General features: G+C 42.9%; 2 protein-coding genes across 2 annotated transcripts; both read right to left on the bottom strand.

Moving 5' to 3' along the window:
* Window positions 1-936: 936 nt before the first annotated feature.
* slc5a2 (solute carrier family 5 member 2) lies at window positions 937-7,261 on the bottom strand. The gene is made up of 15 exons (XM_055028323.1): window positions 7,081-7,261; window positions 6,908-6,979; window positions 6,360-6,464; window positions 6,146-6,205; window positions 5,960-6,064; window positions 5,778-5,883; window positions 4,540-4,620; window positions 4,021-4,250; window positions 3,300-3,435; window positions 2,797-2,904; window positions 2,458-2,608; window positions 2,071-2,239; window positions 1,764-1,979; window positions 1,553-1,688; window positions 937-1,476 (listed from the first exon to the last, which is right to left on the bottom strand). Exons 1-15 carry the CDS (start codon window positions 7,177-7,179, stop codon window positions 1,262-1,264), a joined length of 1,989 nt encoding a protein of 662 aa, XP_054884298.1. The 5' UTR covers window positions 7,180-7,261; the 3' UTR covers window positions 937-1,261.
* A 1,192-nt stretch (window positions 7,262-8,453) lies between these two features.
* si:dkey-260j18.2 (uncharacterized protein LOC325231 homolog) lies at window positions 8,454-13,376 on the bottom strand (the record flags this gene model as incomplete). The annotated part of the gene is made up of 6 exons (XM_055028088.1): window positions 8,454-10,399; window positions 11,277-11,504; window positions 12,290-12,368; window positions 12,450-12,602; window positions 12,844-12,929; window positions 13,318-13,376. Coding segments are annotated over 6 exons (2,103 nt in total), but the record flags the coding sequence as incomplete, so codon positions are not given.
* Window positions 13,377-13,769: the final 393 nt, after the last annotated feature.

The following is a 13,769-nucleotide window of genomic DNA, read 5'->3' on the forward strand; positions in this document are numbered from 1 at the left end:
AGCTCACATTGATTTCTTGTGAACCAAAGTTTAAATGTGTGGGATAAACTTTATAAATGCATTTATGAGCTACTTAAACTTTCTCTCCTTCACACCTTTAGGAATGACTGATTGGATCAGAGTGTAACCAGATGCTTTAATGGGATTTGTATCTGATAACAAGGGTTCTGTTTAATCTGATCATTAAAGCTGCAGGGATGAAATTTTTGTACCTCTGAAAATGTATAAACCTGTGAACTTTTTCCCTTTGCGGTTTCAAAGATTTTACATATAATAGCAACACGAAGTTGTATAAATAATCTGAAGTGATTATATTCAGGTCCCCAAACCATTACATTGTAGAACCAGTCTTTTTGAGGTACATCTCTACGACTTTTATGTAGACAAATGTTTCCTCATGGTGCTTTATGAAATGGCTCATGTGCAGCCCCATTGGATGTAGAGTCTGAGACAATCAGATTAGGTCTGGACTTTGACTGGGCCATTTCAACTCTTGAGTGAAATTTGATCTAAACCAGGTCTGGCACCTTTACAACCTCAAGAACCGTTTTGACCCTCAGTCCCTACAGAATTTGTCAAGTTTTCTTTCCATTACCTTTCTTTCCGCAGAGGCACCAGGGAGGCTTCTTACCCAATATTGTCTTTTAATAGCTTTAGATATTATAGGTATTAGAGTAACGACCATCGCATACAAATATGTACGTCCCACTTTTCAAATAAATTGTTTTTTTTTTTATTCTTTACAATTAAACTATAGACTGAATATTTGAAAAAGGCTTCAATTTTTTCTGTTCACAATCCATTTCTGAAGGAGAATTACACAATCCAAAGCTTTGGACATGCACTAAATGATTTAATTCATAAGCACATTTTTCTCAGTTTACTTTTTTTTACATGTATTGATGTTATCATAAAGTTTTAGTACAAATATTAAACATGATGGCTTCCAAAATAGTAGATGTAACATACTGGTGTTAAACCCAGAGCAGGTTACTTTAAAGTAAGAAAAACCTTAATTGCCTTATTTATTGTGAAATTATACATTACGTGACAATTTATATATATTTGTTGTAAAGTATATTTTTTGTTAACATCTGATCTTGGTTCCAAGAGTTTCAGATCACTGTGGTGCAATAACAAAACACTGCCAGCAGATGGCGACAAGGTTTTATTTGAAGATTTACTCCAGTTCTGTAATTGGCAGCAGATGGCGATCACACGGCAGCTACAACACCTTCAAGCTCGGAACAAAATGATTCAGTCAAGCAAAGTATCCCCACATAAAAACTGCAACAGCCATCATGACCAGAGCGTTGGAGTCCACGGTGTTCTTCCACACTGCTTTCTCACTGATGTCAGGCATCTGAGGTTCTAGATCCTCGGCTGCATCCTCATCTTGAACTTGTTGGTCTCCATTAAGTCCGCAGAATCCACCAACCAGGCGGCAGAGTCCAGACTTTTTATCTTGCTCCGTTTCTAAAAAAAATAATGTATGTTTGCAGATAAAAAAAAAAAATTGTGCCCACCTTATTGCTTATTCCTTATTGCCCACCTGTAACTACATTAGCCTTCTCTCTCATCCTCTCCTTCGCCTCCTTGCGGGCTCTTCTGGCTCTTTCTTCTTGCTCCCAGTCCAGATCCTCCCTCTCCTCTTTAGAGTGACGTAGGCTGAATACCAGACGATAGAGCTGAAAGAAACAAAAGATTTTGAGCTCCTGAGTCATTTTCTGTAGCCTGACCCATCCTTTAAATCTGTCACTTACGTGTTTATCCTCAATCGGCTCTGTGCAGAAACTGACCAGAAGCACCAGCACTGATGTGCAGGTAAACAGGATGATGGCAAAGTGTAAGTAGTGGATGCCACACACCAGGAAAGGGCATTGAGAGGGGAAAATACAGCTGCCGGTACCAAACCAGAATTCAGGCAACATCCGACACAGACCCATCGCCAGACCCCCAATAAGGCCCCAGAAAGCCCCCTGCAGGTTCATGGGAGAGAAGAACCAACATTGTGTTTATGTTTAAAGGGTATGACCTGAAATAAACTAATATCACAGTATCTGTCCTTACTGTTTCATTGACCCGTTTGACAAAAACAGCCAGCAGGAAAACGGAGGCAATGGGTGGAGACAGGTAACTGGAGACTGACTGGATGTAGTCAAACAGCTGACCGCTCTGCGCTGCCTGAACAATGGGGATCCAGCAGATGCTGATGGCCACAATACATAGAACCCAGACACTGAAGAGCAGAGCAACAGCATATAGTTGTATGGATATGCTTTGCTGCTGAAGTATGATGTACAAATAAAATTGACAGTTATGCTCTAATTGGTTAGTCTATGACTTCTAATATTAAGCAAATAGAGCAGTATGTGTTCCCCAAGTGGAAAACTTAAAGGCACAACTTTGCAAGGCACTGGTACTGGCCTGCTGTCGTTTGTATTATGATCCATTTACCGGCCTACAACGATGAGCTCCCGCTCAGTGGCTTGTGGTCTGATGCGGGTCCAGATGTCCATGGTGAACAGAGTGCTGCTGCTGTTAAAGATGGAGGCCAAGGAAGACATGAGAGCTGCCAGCATGACCGCCAGCATCAGCCCTCGCAGACCTGGACAGAGACAAATGAACATTCAGCGTGAAACTTGAAAACGAAAACCTGGTGAGAATTTCCAGCCCCAAGTTTGAACAGTCACTGGAGCATAAAGGTCCTGGTCATTTCTGATGCGTTCAAACTTATTTTTCTCACTGTAACATCGTTACAAAAGATTAGTGTATGTAATCTGCATTCACTCTTACCACTGGGCATGACTGTAACCACCAGTTTAGGATAAGCTATGTTAGAGCACCCCACTTCGGTTCCACAGACCTCCTTACAAATTTCTGGGACCACACAGCCAACCTCATCTACAGAGAGACAGAAACACGATTAGATTTATGCTTTATGTCTATAGAGAGATGAAGTCATGTGTTTCATCAGCAAACTTCAGATGTTTTCTGGGACATTGGCTGTAAACTTTTATTTCACCAAGCAAAGTCCCCTGAAATTAAAAATCTCTTTTAAAAGAGAATCCTAGCAAACTAGCAGCTTAATGTAAGTTTAACACCATCATTAAAAATATCCCTCAAGTAAAACATTCACAGACAAATGATAACTTATGATTAACTGGGAGTATTTATTTTCTCATCCCCTCAAAAAACAAAATCCTGCCTAAAGGACTAATTTAGAGTCTGATTTTATAGACTGAATCCATTCAGACAGGTTTGTAAGGGTCTAGCGATCATTTGCCCTGGCGACTCACTTGGGTAGAGGATCCTGCTGATCATGCCAGGGAACACCATGAGGAACATGGGGAGCAGTTTGAGGTAGCCACACACAATGCAGCCAGCCTTCACATGGGTGAGACTGCGAGCTGCCAGGCACCTCTGGACAATCACCTGGAGACGACAACAAGCATGGACAAACATGGAATCCACAAATGGCTTTGTTACTGGGAAGTAACACACTGGGCCTGTTATTTTTTTATAGGCTGCATGCCAGTTCTTTGGTGAGATGACTTTGAACCGCAAGACTTCCGGGAATGTGAAGTTTAGATGGACATTCGTCCAGCACTACCTCTGTTGAAAACCAAACATCACAGCAAACCTCCCTGGGTGGAGTAGATTTTTCTTTTCAGGCTTTTTTGCTGCCACAGTTTTCTGTGGTTATATTTTATAGCCTGTTCGGGATCAGATTACTTTAAGGTTTAATCTGATCTGTAAAACCTAAGATCCAACAGAGGATGTAGGGGTTTTTTTTTCCACATGACCAATTACCCTTAAGCGCTCATCCCTGAACTAATACATTTCACTGCCCTTTGCCCAAATCTTAAATCCAACAAATGTTTAACAGCAGAATGTGCTGCAGTGCATGAAACCCTTCAGGATGCATCATTATTGCCTTTTCCCCTCCATCTCTGGTTGTGCACATAGAGTTTGAAGAGAGTCGGTTTGTTTCAGTTCAGCTCACATGGTGTTGCTCACCTGATCAGAGCACCAGTACCAGATCCCCCCTATTGTCATCCCGAACACGACACCAGGCCAGGGAAGGTCCCCCACGGTCGGGTCCCTCAGCAGGCTGAAGGCGTCCTGTCTCGGGGTGTAGCACTGGGAGGAGATGTTATAGCGCTGGGTGTCCAGGGAGGAGAAGTTACTCGGAATGGCAGAGTAGTATTTGGTAAGCAGGGCGCTGTAGCCACCGATTTCAGCAAAGGCTGAAGATGACAGGTGGGGGAAGAGAATCCCAGAAAAGCCATCTTGGTGTCAGTTTGATTTCAGACTTCCTGTGATTGTTGCTCTCTTCCAGTGTCAGGCTGTCCTAACTGAGAGTGTGAATCATCTGCTTAATCAGAACAAACTGTTGATCGCCACTTCGCAAACATTTCTGTGTTTGTCTTCATTCTAAACCAGGGTGCATTTTCTACACTATCAACAATGTGTTCACCTTCTTATTTGTAGAAACCAGAAAGAACACAGATGAGACCCTGGAATGTTTTTACTCACAGAAGCCGGTGAGGACGAAAGCACCAGCGATGATGACAAACGTCTGAAAAGTGTCTGTGTACATTAGAGCTGCAAGGCCACCTGGGAACCATACATAATAAAACATTTTAGAAAATTACAGAGACTTAAAGATGTAAACCATAAAGTGTTGAAGCCGTTTGTCACCAGACGGTTTAATCCAACCTTTAATTTGAGCACATTCATTTATTTATTGGTGTTCAAAAAAAATTTTTTTAAATAAACCCAGAAACAATAAATAATAACTTTTAACAAAAACCGGAGATATCAGATCGGTAAGGACTGTTAAAACATCTCCAAAGCTCGTTATTAGAGAATTGTAGCAAACTGTGGATTTCCATAACGATTAGATGTTATCATACTAACCAGTTATTTGGGAGTGATGAGTGAAATGAATGAATTCCACTGTTAGGTATGGTGGTATTTTTATAGCAAAAGCAAGGAGCTATGCTGCCTTCATATGTTATAAAAAAGCTGCATAAACCAAACATAACTTAAAAGAAAGTTGGCTTTGCAATCTGACGCCTTGAACGTTGCCTCCGCCTCTTTAAGAAGCACCTGCTCTTTCCGTCATCGTAATGCTTCTCCTGTATGCGGTTTACAACTGTTCTTGGTGTTAGTGTTAGACTAGAAAGTAGTTTGTCTGATGAGCTCATATGTAACTCCACTGTTAGAATAATTATGTTTTGTTATCATTCTTACATTTGTAGTTTTAATAGATTTAGTATTCAAATCCCTGAGAAAATGAACTTGTTAGACTTTGGAGCTGCAGCTGTAGCTGCGTCTAGACCTTGAAGCTGCAGCCATTTCTTATCTTGGGATACTCCTTACACGGCCTGTGTGTAGAGCTTCCTTTGTCCTCCCTCCACATTCCTTTCCTGCTATGCTTTGTAATAAAAGACCAGTTCTGATGCAGAGAGTCAGAACGCATGGCAGACACTATGAGGAAGTGGTCTGCTGTGCCTTCTCCTTTTGCAAAAGACAACGTTTGAAATGGATCTGTGAATCAGGGATTCCTCAAACATGCATGAAAGAATCACAGCAACACTCTGGGTATGTTTGTGTTGAAGGAATAGTATTATAATATAAATTTTGCATAATACCTCTCCCTTTGAGGATTGTTTTTTTTTCTACAATTAGCAGTGTGACATAATGTTGCTGAAAGATTTCCCACATCTCTTCTAGGGGAAGAATAAATTGAAACCATACTGCTATATTACCTGTGACAGTGTACAAGGCTGTGATTAACAGAAGCGCGATCACAGACACATAAATATTCCAGCCTAACGCCTGCTGGATAAACACAGCTCCAGAAAACATATCCACCTGGAGGGAAGAAACAGATGGGTCAGAGTAAGCAACGCAATATGTGGAGTTTTACTCACCAGACAGCTTGACTCACTGAGATCTTGGTGAAAATGTAAAGGAAGAGAGAGATGACGGACAGGTAGAGGCTGATCCTGGCCCCGCCGAACCTCTTCTTCAGGTACTGAGGCATCGTGATCACCTATGGGGGGATTTCAGCCCATCACAGCAGTGAAGGGTGGGGTCATTCTGAGCAAATGAGAGCACAGACTGAACATCTTACCCCGGCAGTGAGGTAGACGGGTACGAACAGCCAGCCCAGCAGCAACACGATGAACAGAGCCTGATATCCCACATAAAATCCCAATAAAAAAAGATTACTCCAAAGTGTTTTATTGGCTGTAGTGTGACAAACTGTGAAACAATTTCAAAGGTATGAAGACTTTTTTATTCTCCATGCTATACAACATCAGCGTCTTTACAGCTACGCTGCTTACGTTCCACTCGAAGCCTCCCACAGCGATGCCCGCCGCTGCCCCGGTTCCTGCCAGGCCCACAAAATGACCGCTCCCAATATTACTGGCAAACAGTGATGCACCAACCTGCAGCACAAACGCACTCAGCACCGCCAGGATTCATGGGAATGCAGTAAGATAAAGGTGGTAACAAAATCTTTTCTTTTAGGAAACTGATTCAAATATACTTCAAACAATTCTGTGTTCAGAAACAGTGTAGAATACCAACATTTTTTTCTTCACAGAACTTATCCTGAACAAAATACAATAAAGTTTCTGTGGTTAGAAACCCCACCCCTGAAAAAGGCAACATCTAAAAATGGAAATCAGTTTGTGGAACTTGGTAAAAACAACAATTAGCATTCATAAAGAAACCTGGAGATACTCTCCTTTTGAATCACAAAACTGGACAGCTTCCACTAAAATCATCCGTCAGCGACTCTGTGCTGCAATTCTTCATTATTTTTCTAACAAATCAGCTCATATTACTTTCGATCAAAGGTCAAGTTCCTGTTGCCTTCCAGACTCACCGACCACCAAGCCATGGAACGTCCTGCCAGGAAATATCCTCCCACCGTTCCACGATTGGTCCGAAGCATGGACTAAGGCACACAGCGAGGTCAAGAGTTTTCATGCTTATACCCACTTTTTACATTTCTTCCCAAACTTCTTTATTTTCAGGCACAAAGTCTGAAAAGCTCACCCAAACACCAACGCCGATGACCATCATGAAGTATCCAGCGATGACAGCAATGTCGGCGGGATTGTTGATGGTCACGTTTCCTGATGAGGGTTCCGCCATCGCTCCTTTTAGTCAAACCTGAAACTTTTCTCAGTTCTCACAACATCCGCGGCTTTCAAGTGAAGCCTGCTGGGTTTCAGGAACGTTGATGTAATGGAAAAGCTGGGTAGGATGGTTCGGGTTGGTCAGTTTAACTGGGAACTTTGATCAGATGGGGTAATATGCAGATTCAGCAGTTTATTTATTAATTATTAACACCAAACCATGAAAAGAAGTCAACAGGCAATCTGTTGTTTTTGGATTTTTTTTACAGCTCTCTTAACTTTTTATGTCACATCAGCTCCTTTCTGTTGCCCATTGGTAGAAAATTAAGGTGAAATGTGGGCATTTTTTTTTTTTGCTTTGACAGCCATTTTACCAACATTGACTTGACTCAATGCCTATTTCCTCTTCTAGTCATCAAGAAATTATGTTTTTACAAAAAGTAGACTGTTCCTTTAATTGGATAATGCCACTGCTTTTAAATGAAAGCTATCAAGAACCTGTTTGGATCATAAGAACTATGTAAACCAGATGCTTACTAAAAACACAGAGTGCTGGGAGAAAGGTTCCATACCATGGATGTTATATTTTTTTTATGCTTTCAAAATGTATGATTGCATTTCCCCTCTTCTTGATGTCTTCGCTATTTGCTCTGTTGTCGCACTTAATATTTAAATATTTCACGAGGAAAAATATTCAGTTGCTTATCAGAGTAAACAAACTGCAGTTTCCAAAGAATCATTTCAGACCCACCTGGTTTGAAAAGATACAATTGCAGACCTTGTTAAATCAAGACCTAGGAAGGTATTAGTGCTGTGAATCAATCCTGTGTATGTGCTCCCCAGTGTTTATTCACCTTCATCAGTGGTCATGCTAACTACTTTGGGAATTGGAGCTGTAGAGTAGCAGACAGCAAAAGAGTACACATGAGCTTGATTGACAGCACTAAGACCCTCCTTCTGGCTCTTTTGGTTGTTTCTGACAGAGTGTTGTATTTCTGCAAATGGCAGTAGAACCACAGGGAGGATGCAGAGGAGCTCGATTTTCACAAATTATCTGCCTTATTTTGTACCGTCAAGACATAGTGACAATTTTAACAAATATTTTGAATAAATATTGCTTACAAAAATTATATACTGCAGGTTTAAAGGACGCTAAACTCATTGCAAGCTCAAATGTAGCTATTCTACGTCAAACCCACCCAAACTCTAGTAATGGAAATATTCATTTACAAACCTCCCTTGAATTGAATGTCATCTGAATTAACAAAGGGCAAGAAAAGGTGCTGAATGTCATATTTTTCTATGAAGTTTATTTGTGTAGCCCTTAACTGCAGTGTCACCGCACATCACAGGCCCAGATAGGACATAAGATCACTTTTAACACATCATAAAACATTTCAGTTTCTAAACAACGCAATGAGAAAAAGGAAATTCACAGCATTAGTGATTTTTAAATAGCTTCAAAAATATAACAAAAAGCCAAAGATGTCACATTTTCTTCTTTGAAAGGAATTTATTCCTTTGCTAAATGGTGAATTAGGAAACATTCAAGTGCCCAACTCTCCTCCTTGACTATCAGAGATAATCCCTTTTATAGGATCTAATCTGTTATAGGCCTGCATGGTGGCTGCACACATGTAGAAAAGTAGATATTCTTCTTTAAATTAATTAAAACAACATTGCATGAGATCATTAAGCAGCCAAAGAAAGGCTGCCTCTGCCGGGCTTTTCTGTCGAGTTAGTCGTTGGGCTTCTTGCAGTTTTCTTTGGCTAGTCTCAGTCTGGACAGGATGTGCTTTTTGGGGAATTTAAGAGTGGTACACCCAAACTGGCTGACCCCTCCAGTCTCTCCGGGAAGTTTTTCCCGCCTCTGCACCCAGCTGCGCCAGCCAGGCTTCCAGCAGTACACGCTGTCATAGAAACGCGAGCCATTTTCTCCTCCCAGCACATAAATCCTCCTCTTCCACCGAGCGACGCCCCCTGCGGCTATCCGCCGTGGCAAACCGGGAAAGACGACTGGACTCGGAGCCCGGTCACTTCCACCGCAGGCGACCCCTCGTTGCTCTGCGCTGACCATCACCCCTCCCCCTGTCACCTCCCTTTCCACCCCCGCCCCCCTCCCCTCTCTGAAGAACAGGACGCGACCCGTTGCATCTAAAGTCTCCAGGTTGGTGTAATTCCCATCCAGGAACTTGGTGGTATCCCTCATGTATCCTCCGATGGCGCAGACCCCTCCTCTCACCGCCACACCTCCAGCGAGGCATGTGGTGCCGGAGTCCAGCGCGACCCGTGTCCAGCAGTCAGTCAAGGTGTGATAAATGAGCACACCTGAGTGCACCACTGCCCTGTTCTGTTCAAGCGTGGTTCCACCTAGGAGGTAGAGGCGTCCACGCAGAGCCGCGCAGGCGAACGCTCGCAGAGGGAGCGGGAGTCGCGGCCCGGGACCCCATTGGAGCGAAGTCAGATCCAGCGCTTCACTGGAGTCCAGCAGGGCGGAGCGGTTACAACCACCCAAAGCGTAGAGCGACTCGCCGCAGCCCAGCAGGCCCAGCATGGCGCGGGGTTGGCCCATCGCAGGCCTTTCTATCCATCTGTCCAACACGGCATCATACTCGTGTACGGCGGCAGAGACAGAGCCGGTCCGGAGGATCCCCCCAGCTACAAACAACCTGTCCCCCACCGCCGTGCACCCTGGGCTCACCAGAGAACACAGAGCCGCTAACTTCTCCCACTTCCCTGTCCGAGGGTCAAAGCAGTCCACAGTGTACTCCTTTAGAACCAAGTTCTCATCTTCCCGAGGTGTCAGATCCACACAGACAATTTTTTTCTCAAACATGCCTTCCCTTGGTCTCAGAGGGCCCCCCAGGCCCTCTCCAGCAGCAGCGGGCCCCAGCTCTTGGCTCAGCCGTCGGCTCTCCTCCTGGGACAGCAGTCCCGGGCGCAGGTGGTGCAGCAGTGCCGGCATGTGGGCGTAGCGATCCAAAGGCTGGTGCTCTGCCCAGCGGCGAGCCGCGTCATAAACCTCGGCCTCGGAGTCCACTCCAAGGCGGTCAGAGCTCAGCAGGCTGCCCAGGGTGCCGTGGTCGAGCAGCAGGAAGTCCTTCTGCCGCGCCACCCGGGGGAAGTGCTGAGCTACCAGTCGCAGGGAGGCGCGCAGCAGCAGCTGGTCGTGGTGCGAGCGAGCCAGCGAGTACATGCCGAGGCAGTTCTCCACTGAGAGGTGCTCGAACAGAAACCTGGAGAGATTCAAAGGAGGATGGTGAAACTACTGAATGACACAATGCCTTTAACATTGGGTGAATTTTTTTAAACATTATTTTTTTCCATTGATACCATTCATACATTCATTATGCTCTAAATAATAGTGGAAATGCAAGGCTCTCTGTTGCAGTCCAAGTCTGTATGGACTCCAATTACACATACATATTTCTGATATTTCTAACTGAATAAATACATGATGCAAACATTTAGGTCAGACTCAAATGACTGAACAGTTAAGTCTGGTAAAACAGGAACAACAGAAACCAATCACATTTTCAAACATCAACAATTTTATTTAATATTATTTATCAGGGTCACACATTTTATGTTTTACTGGAATTTTTAGTGATCCTCCAACAAAAACCCCAATAAAATACAGAGGTGAAATAATTGCAAGCGTGTTAAAACTCCATCTTATTATTCTTATTTTATTAAAAGGAGTGGTACTTTGTATTTTTCAGACATACAGTGACATTTTATAACACAATCAGGTATATGTTACCTTTACTTGTTATAAAAATGCTGTATATATCAAATACAACTTAAAAGAAATTTGATCATTTGAAATTTGGCCTCTGTCTCTTTAAGAAGCTTCTGTCCTTTCTGACACTCCAATTCAGCACGTCATCAGAAAAATGCTTCTACTTATGCTGTTTACAACTGTTCTTAGGAGCGTTGGACTAACAACTAGTGTGTATGAAGAACCAGCAGACTCACAGTTGCACCAGGTGCTTGTGGAAATAACATTATAACATGATATAAAGCTAAAAAAAAAAAGTCTATTTTACGTAATACTGCACCCCTTTCAAAAGCTAAAGCATAAAAACCTGAACCATAGAGGTTCAACCATACCTGGAGCACAGGTCCTGAAGGGGCATGACCTGAAGCCGGTTGGCTGCCACAAACAAGTCCTCGGCCGTCTCCAGAGAAAGACCCGCCTCCCCCGTGTAAACAAACTGGATGACAGTCTCCATGACAGATGGCGTCACCTCCTCCAGACGGATCTCGTTGAGGCGGGACTCCACCAGAGGGCTGGTGAACATTGCTCGGAAGTACGGACTCACAGCTGCTAACAGGACTCTGAGACGCAGAGGGACAGAGGACATGTCAATGCTCATCACAAACAATATGCTTTGTTTGGACTTAGTAATTATTATTTCTTATTACATTAATTTACCACCAGGTGTGGGTGATTATTATGATTCCTAGGGTATGATAAACCATAAACTTTTAATTATTTCATGCGTTTACGTCACAAAAGCAACGATATTTCCTACTGTTGCTAAACATGATTAAACATTGATTATTACACTTGGAATTTTGTTATTTCAATAATTTTCTAAATTTGTATTGTGACTTTAATTAATAATGTTAATATTCATAATGGAATTATTGCTATGCATTTTCTGTCTGTAAAAAATTGCAAATTTTTCTGATTGGCTACGTATTAAATTAAACTGGCTGCATGCTGTGATACCAAGACAATTCAACATGTTGAATATCCCCAATTTGAAGTTGGAGTGGTCCTGATCAAGCGCCCTAGGTTACGTTTAACACAACACACAAAGCAGCAACATCTCCTGAGATTATCTTTAGTGCCATCCCAATGATGGTGTGCTTTGTCATGTGAACCAGACATTAGTATCACGACTGCATGATTTTTAGAATTGTAAATATTTCAATAATGTATTCCATTACTGAGCTTCGACCAAATGAAAGTCTTCTTTGAGCCAGCTGACAGACAGTGTGCAGCAGCAACAAGAACACAAAGCATAGTTTTTAGGATACCTTGATATAGGTAACTGACCCATGCCAAGTTGCTATAGTAATCCACAGCACTGTAAAGCAAGGTTACCCAACTGCACCTGTGACACATGAACTTTTTTCCTTCAACAAGCAATGTCACGTCACACAGCTGCTGAGCATCCAGGAGCTGCTTTAACCCTAAAACACAGAGAGAGACTGAAATTAGAACAGGCAGGAATGGGAGGAGAGACAGACAGGCAAAGACAGAGACCTCCTCACCATGGGTAATGTAGTCCCCCAGTGGGGTGGTGCTGTCATCTGGGAAGTCCTCCTCCTCTGAGTCGCTGTCTGAGAGAGGCTCCCCTCCTCCCCCGTCCCCGTCCTGCCATGGCTGGGGACGCCAGGTGACTGTGCCCCCCGCACAGCGTTCATCTGAGGAACAGACACAACGTGAAATGAAAACGTGGTCTTCTGCTAAAAGGAACGGGGAAAAAAAGATCACTTTAAATATCTCCTTCTGGGATAAAATTAATGACTGATTTTTTTTTACACTCGTGTGCATGTAGGTTCATATGGATTTTTCCAGCTTCTCTGTTTATTTTTATTCAATTCTGGGTGTGAAAGAGTTGAAGACCAAGCTCAAGTGGTAGCAACGGTTTACTGCTTCATGTACCTTTGCTCTCCTTCTTGTTTCCACCGTGAAAGCTGGCTGGGCCTCTCTCAGCAGAAAAAATGAGAAGTCCGTTTGGAGCAGACAAACTGTGGAAAAAGCAGCCGGGTTGTTAATGGAAACCTGGGAGCATTTGAATTTCCTCCGTCCTCCGGGCTCGACCGAATTGCTCGTCCCCCGGCCTGTAATGCAGCCTCGTTAGGCTAGTTTCTGCTCATGGAGCCCGGTGTAACACCATCCCTACCTACAGACCGACAGGGTAACCTCACAAGGAAACTCTTGGAGTCCTATCTAAAGATGCATATTTGCAACGCATATCTGTTTACTGAAACACAGAGCCACCAACGCGCTCAGCTGGAGGGTGAAGTGATAAAAAGTGGAGTTGTTGTGGCCAGAAACCGAGCCCGGACTTGAGCTTCCGTCGGCCGCTCTTGTCATGTCTGAACCGGATTACCGCAACGTTCGACTGTCGCTCACTCTGATTGGCTGAGTTTGCCTCGTGACAATTGTTTGCCGATGATCCGTTTCCTGTCGAATAGAAAAAGTTATAAAATATATTTATATGTAATATTTTGTAAAGGGAAGCTGAGTGCAGTTATTTTTGTTTAAAACCAAAATAATTTTTGTTTTATTTTGGTAACGGCAGCTATGGTAACAGAACCTGAGAAGGTTAACAGCAATGAAGGCAATGGCTAACAGCAAGGCAGAAAAATGCATAAAAGCAACTTAAATTTCAGGCGATTGAAGTATATTTGAATATCTTAAATTGTTCAAGAAAATTTTGATTGTTTGCATATGAAAGGAATTGTACCAATGCAATGAGCTATGCTTAATAAATAGTAAAAACGATTGTATTTTTATTTTTTCTTGTTTAGCGCTTACTGTGATTGATGAGTAATAATTTTAATTTAATTTTTTTTCATTATATT

The sequence above is a fragment of the Poeciliopsis prolifica genome, unplaced genomic scaffold (genome assembly GCF_027474105.1).
Source record: "Poeciliopsis prolifica strain line A6 unplaced genomic scaffold, Auburn_PproV2 SCAFFOLD004, whole genome shotgun sequence".
Classification (NCBI taxonomy): Eukaryota; Metazoa; Chordata; class Actinopteri; order Cyprinodontiformes; family Poeciliidae; genus Poeciliopsis; species Poeciliopsis prolifica.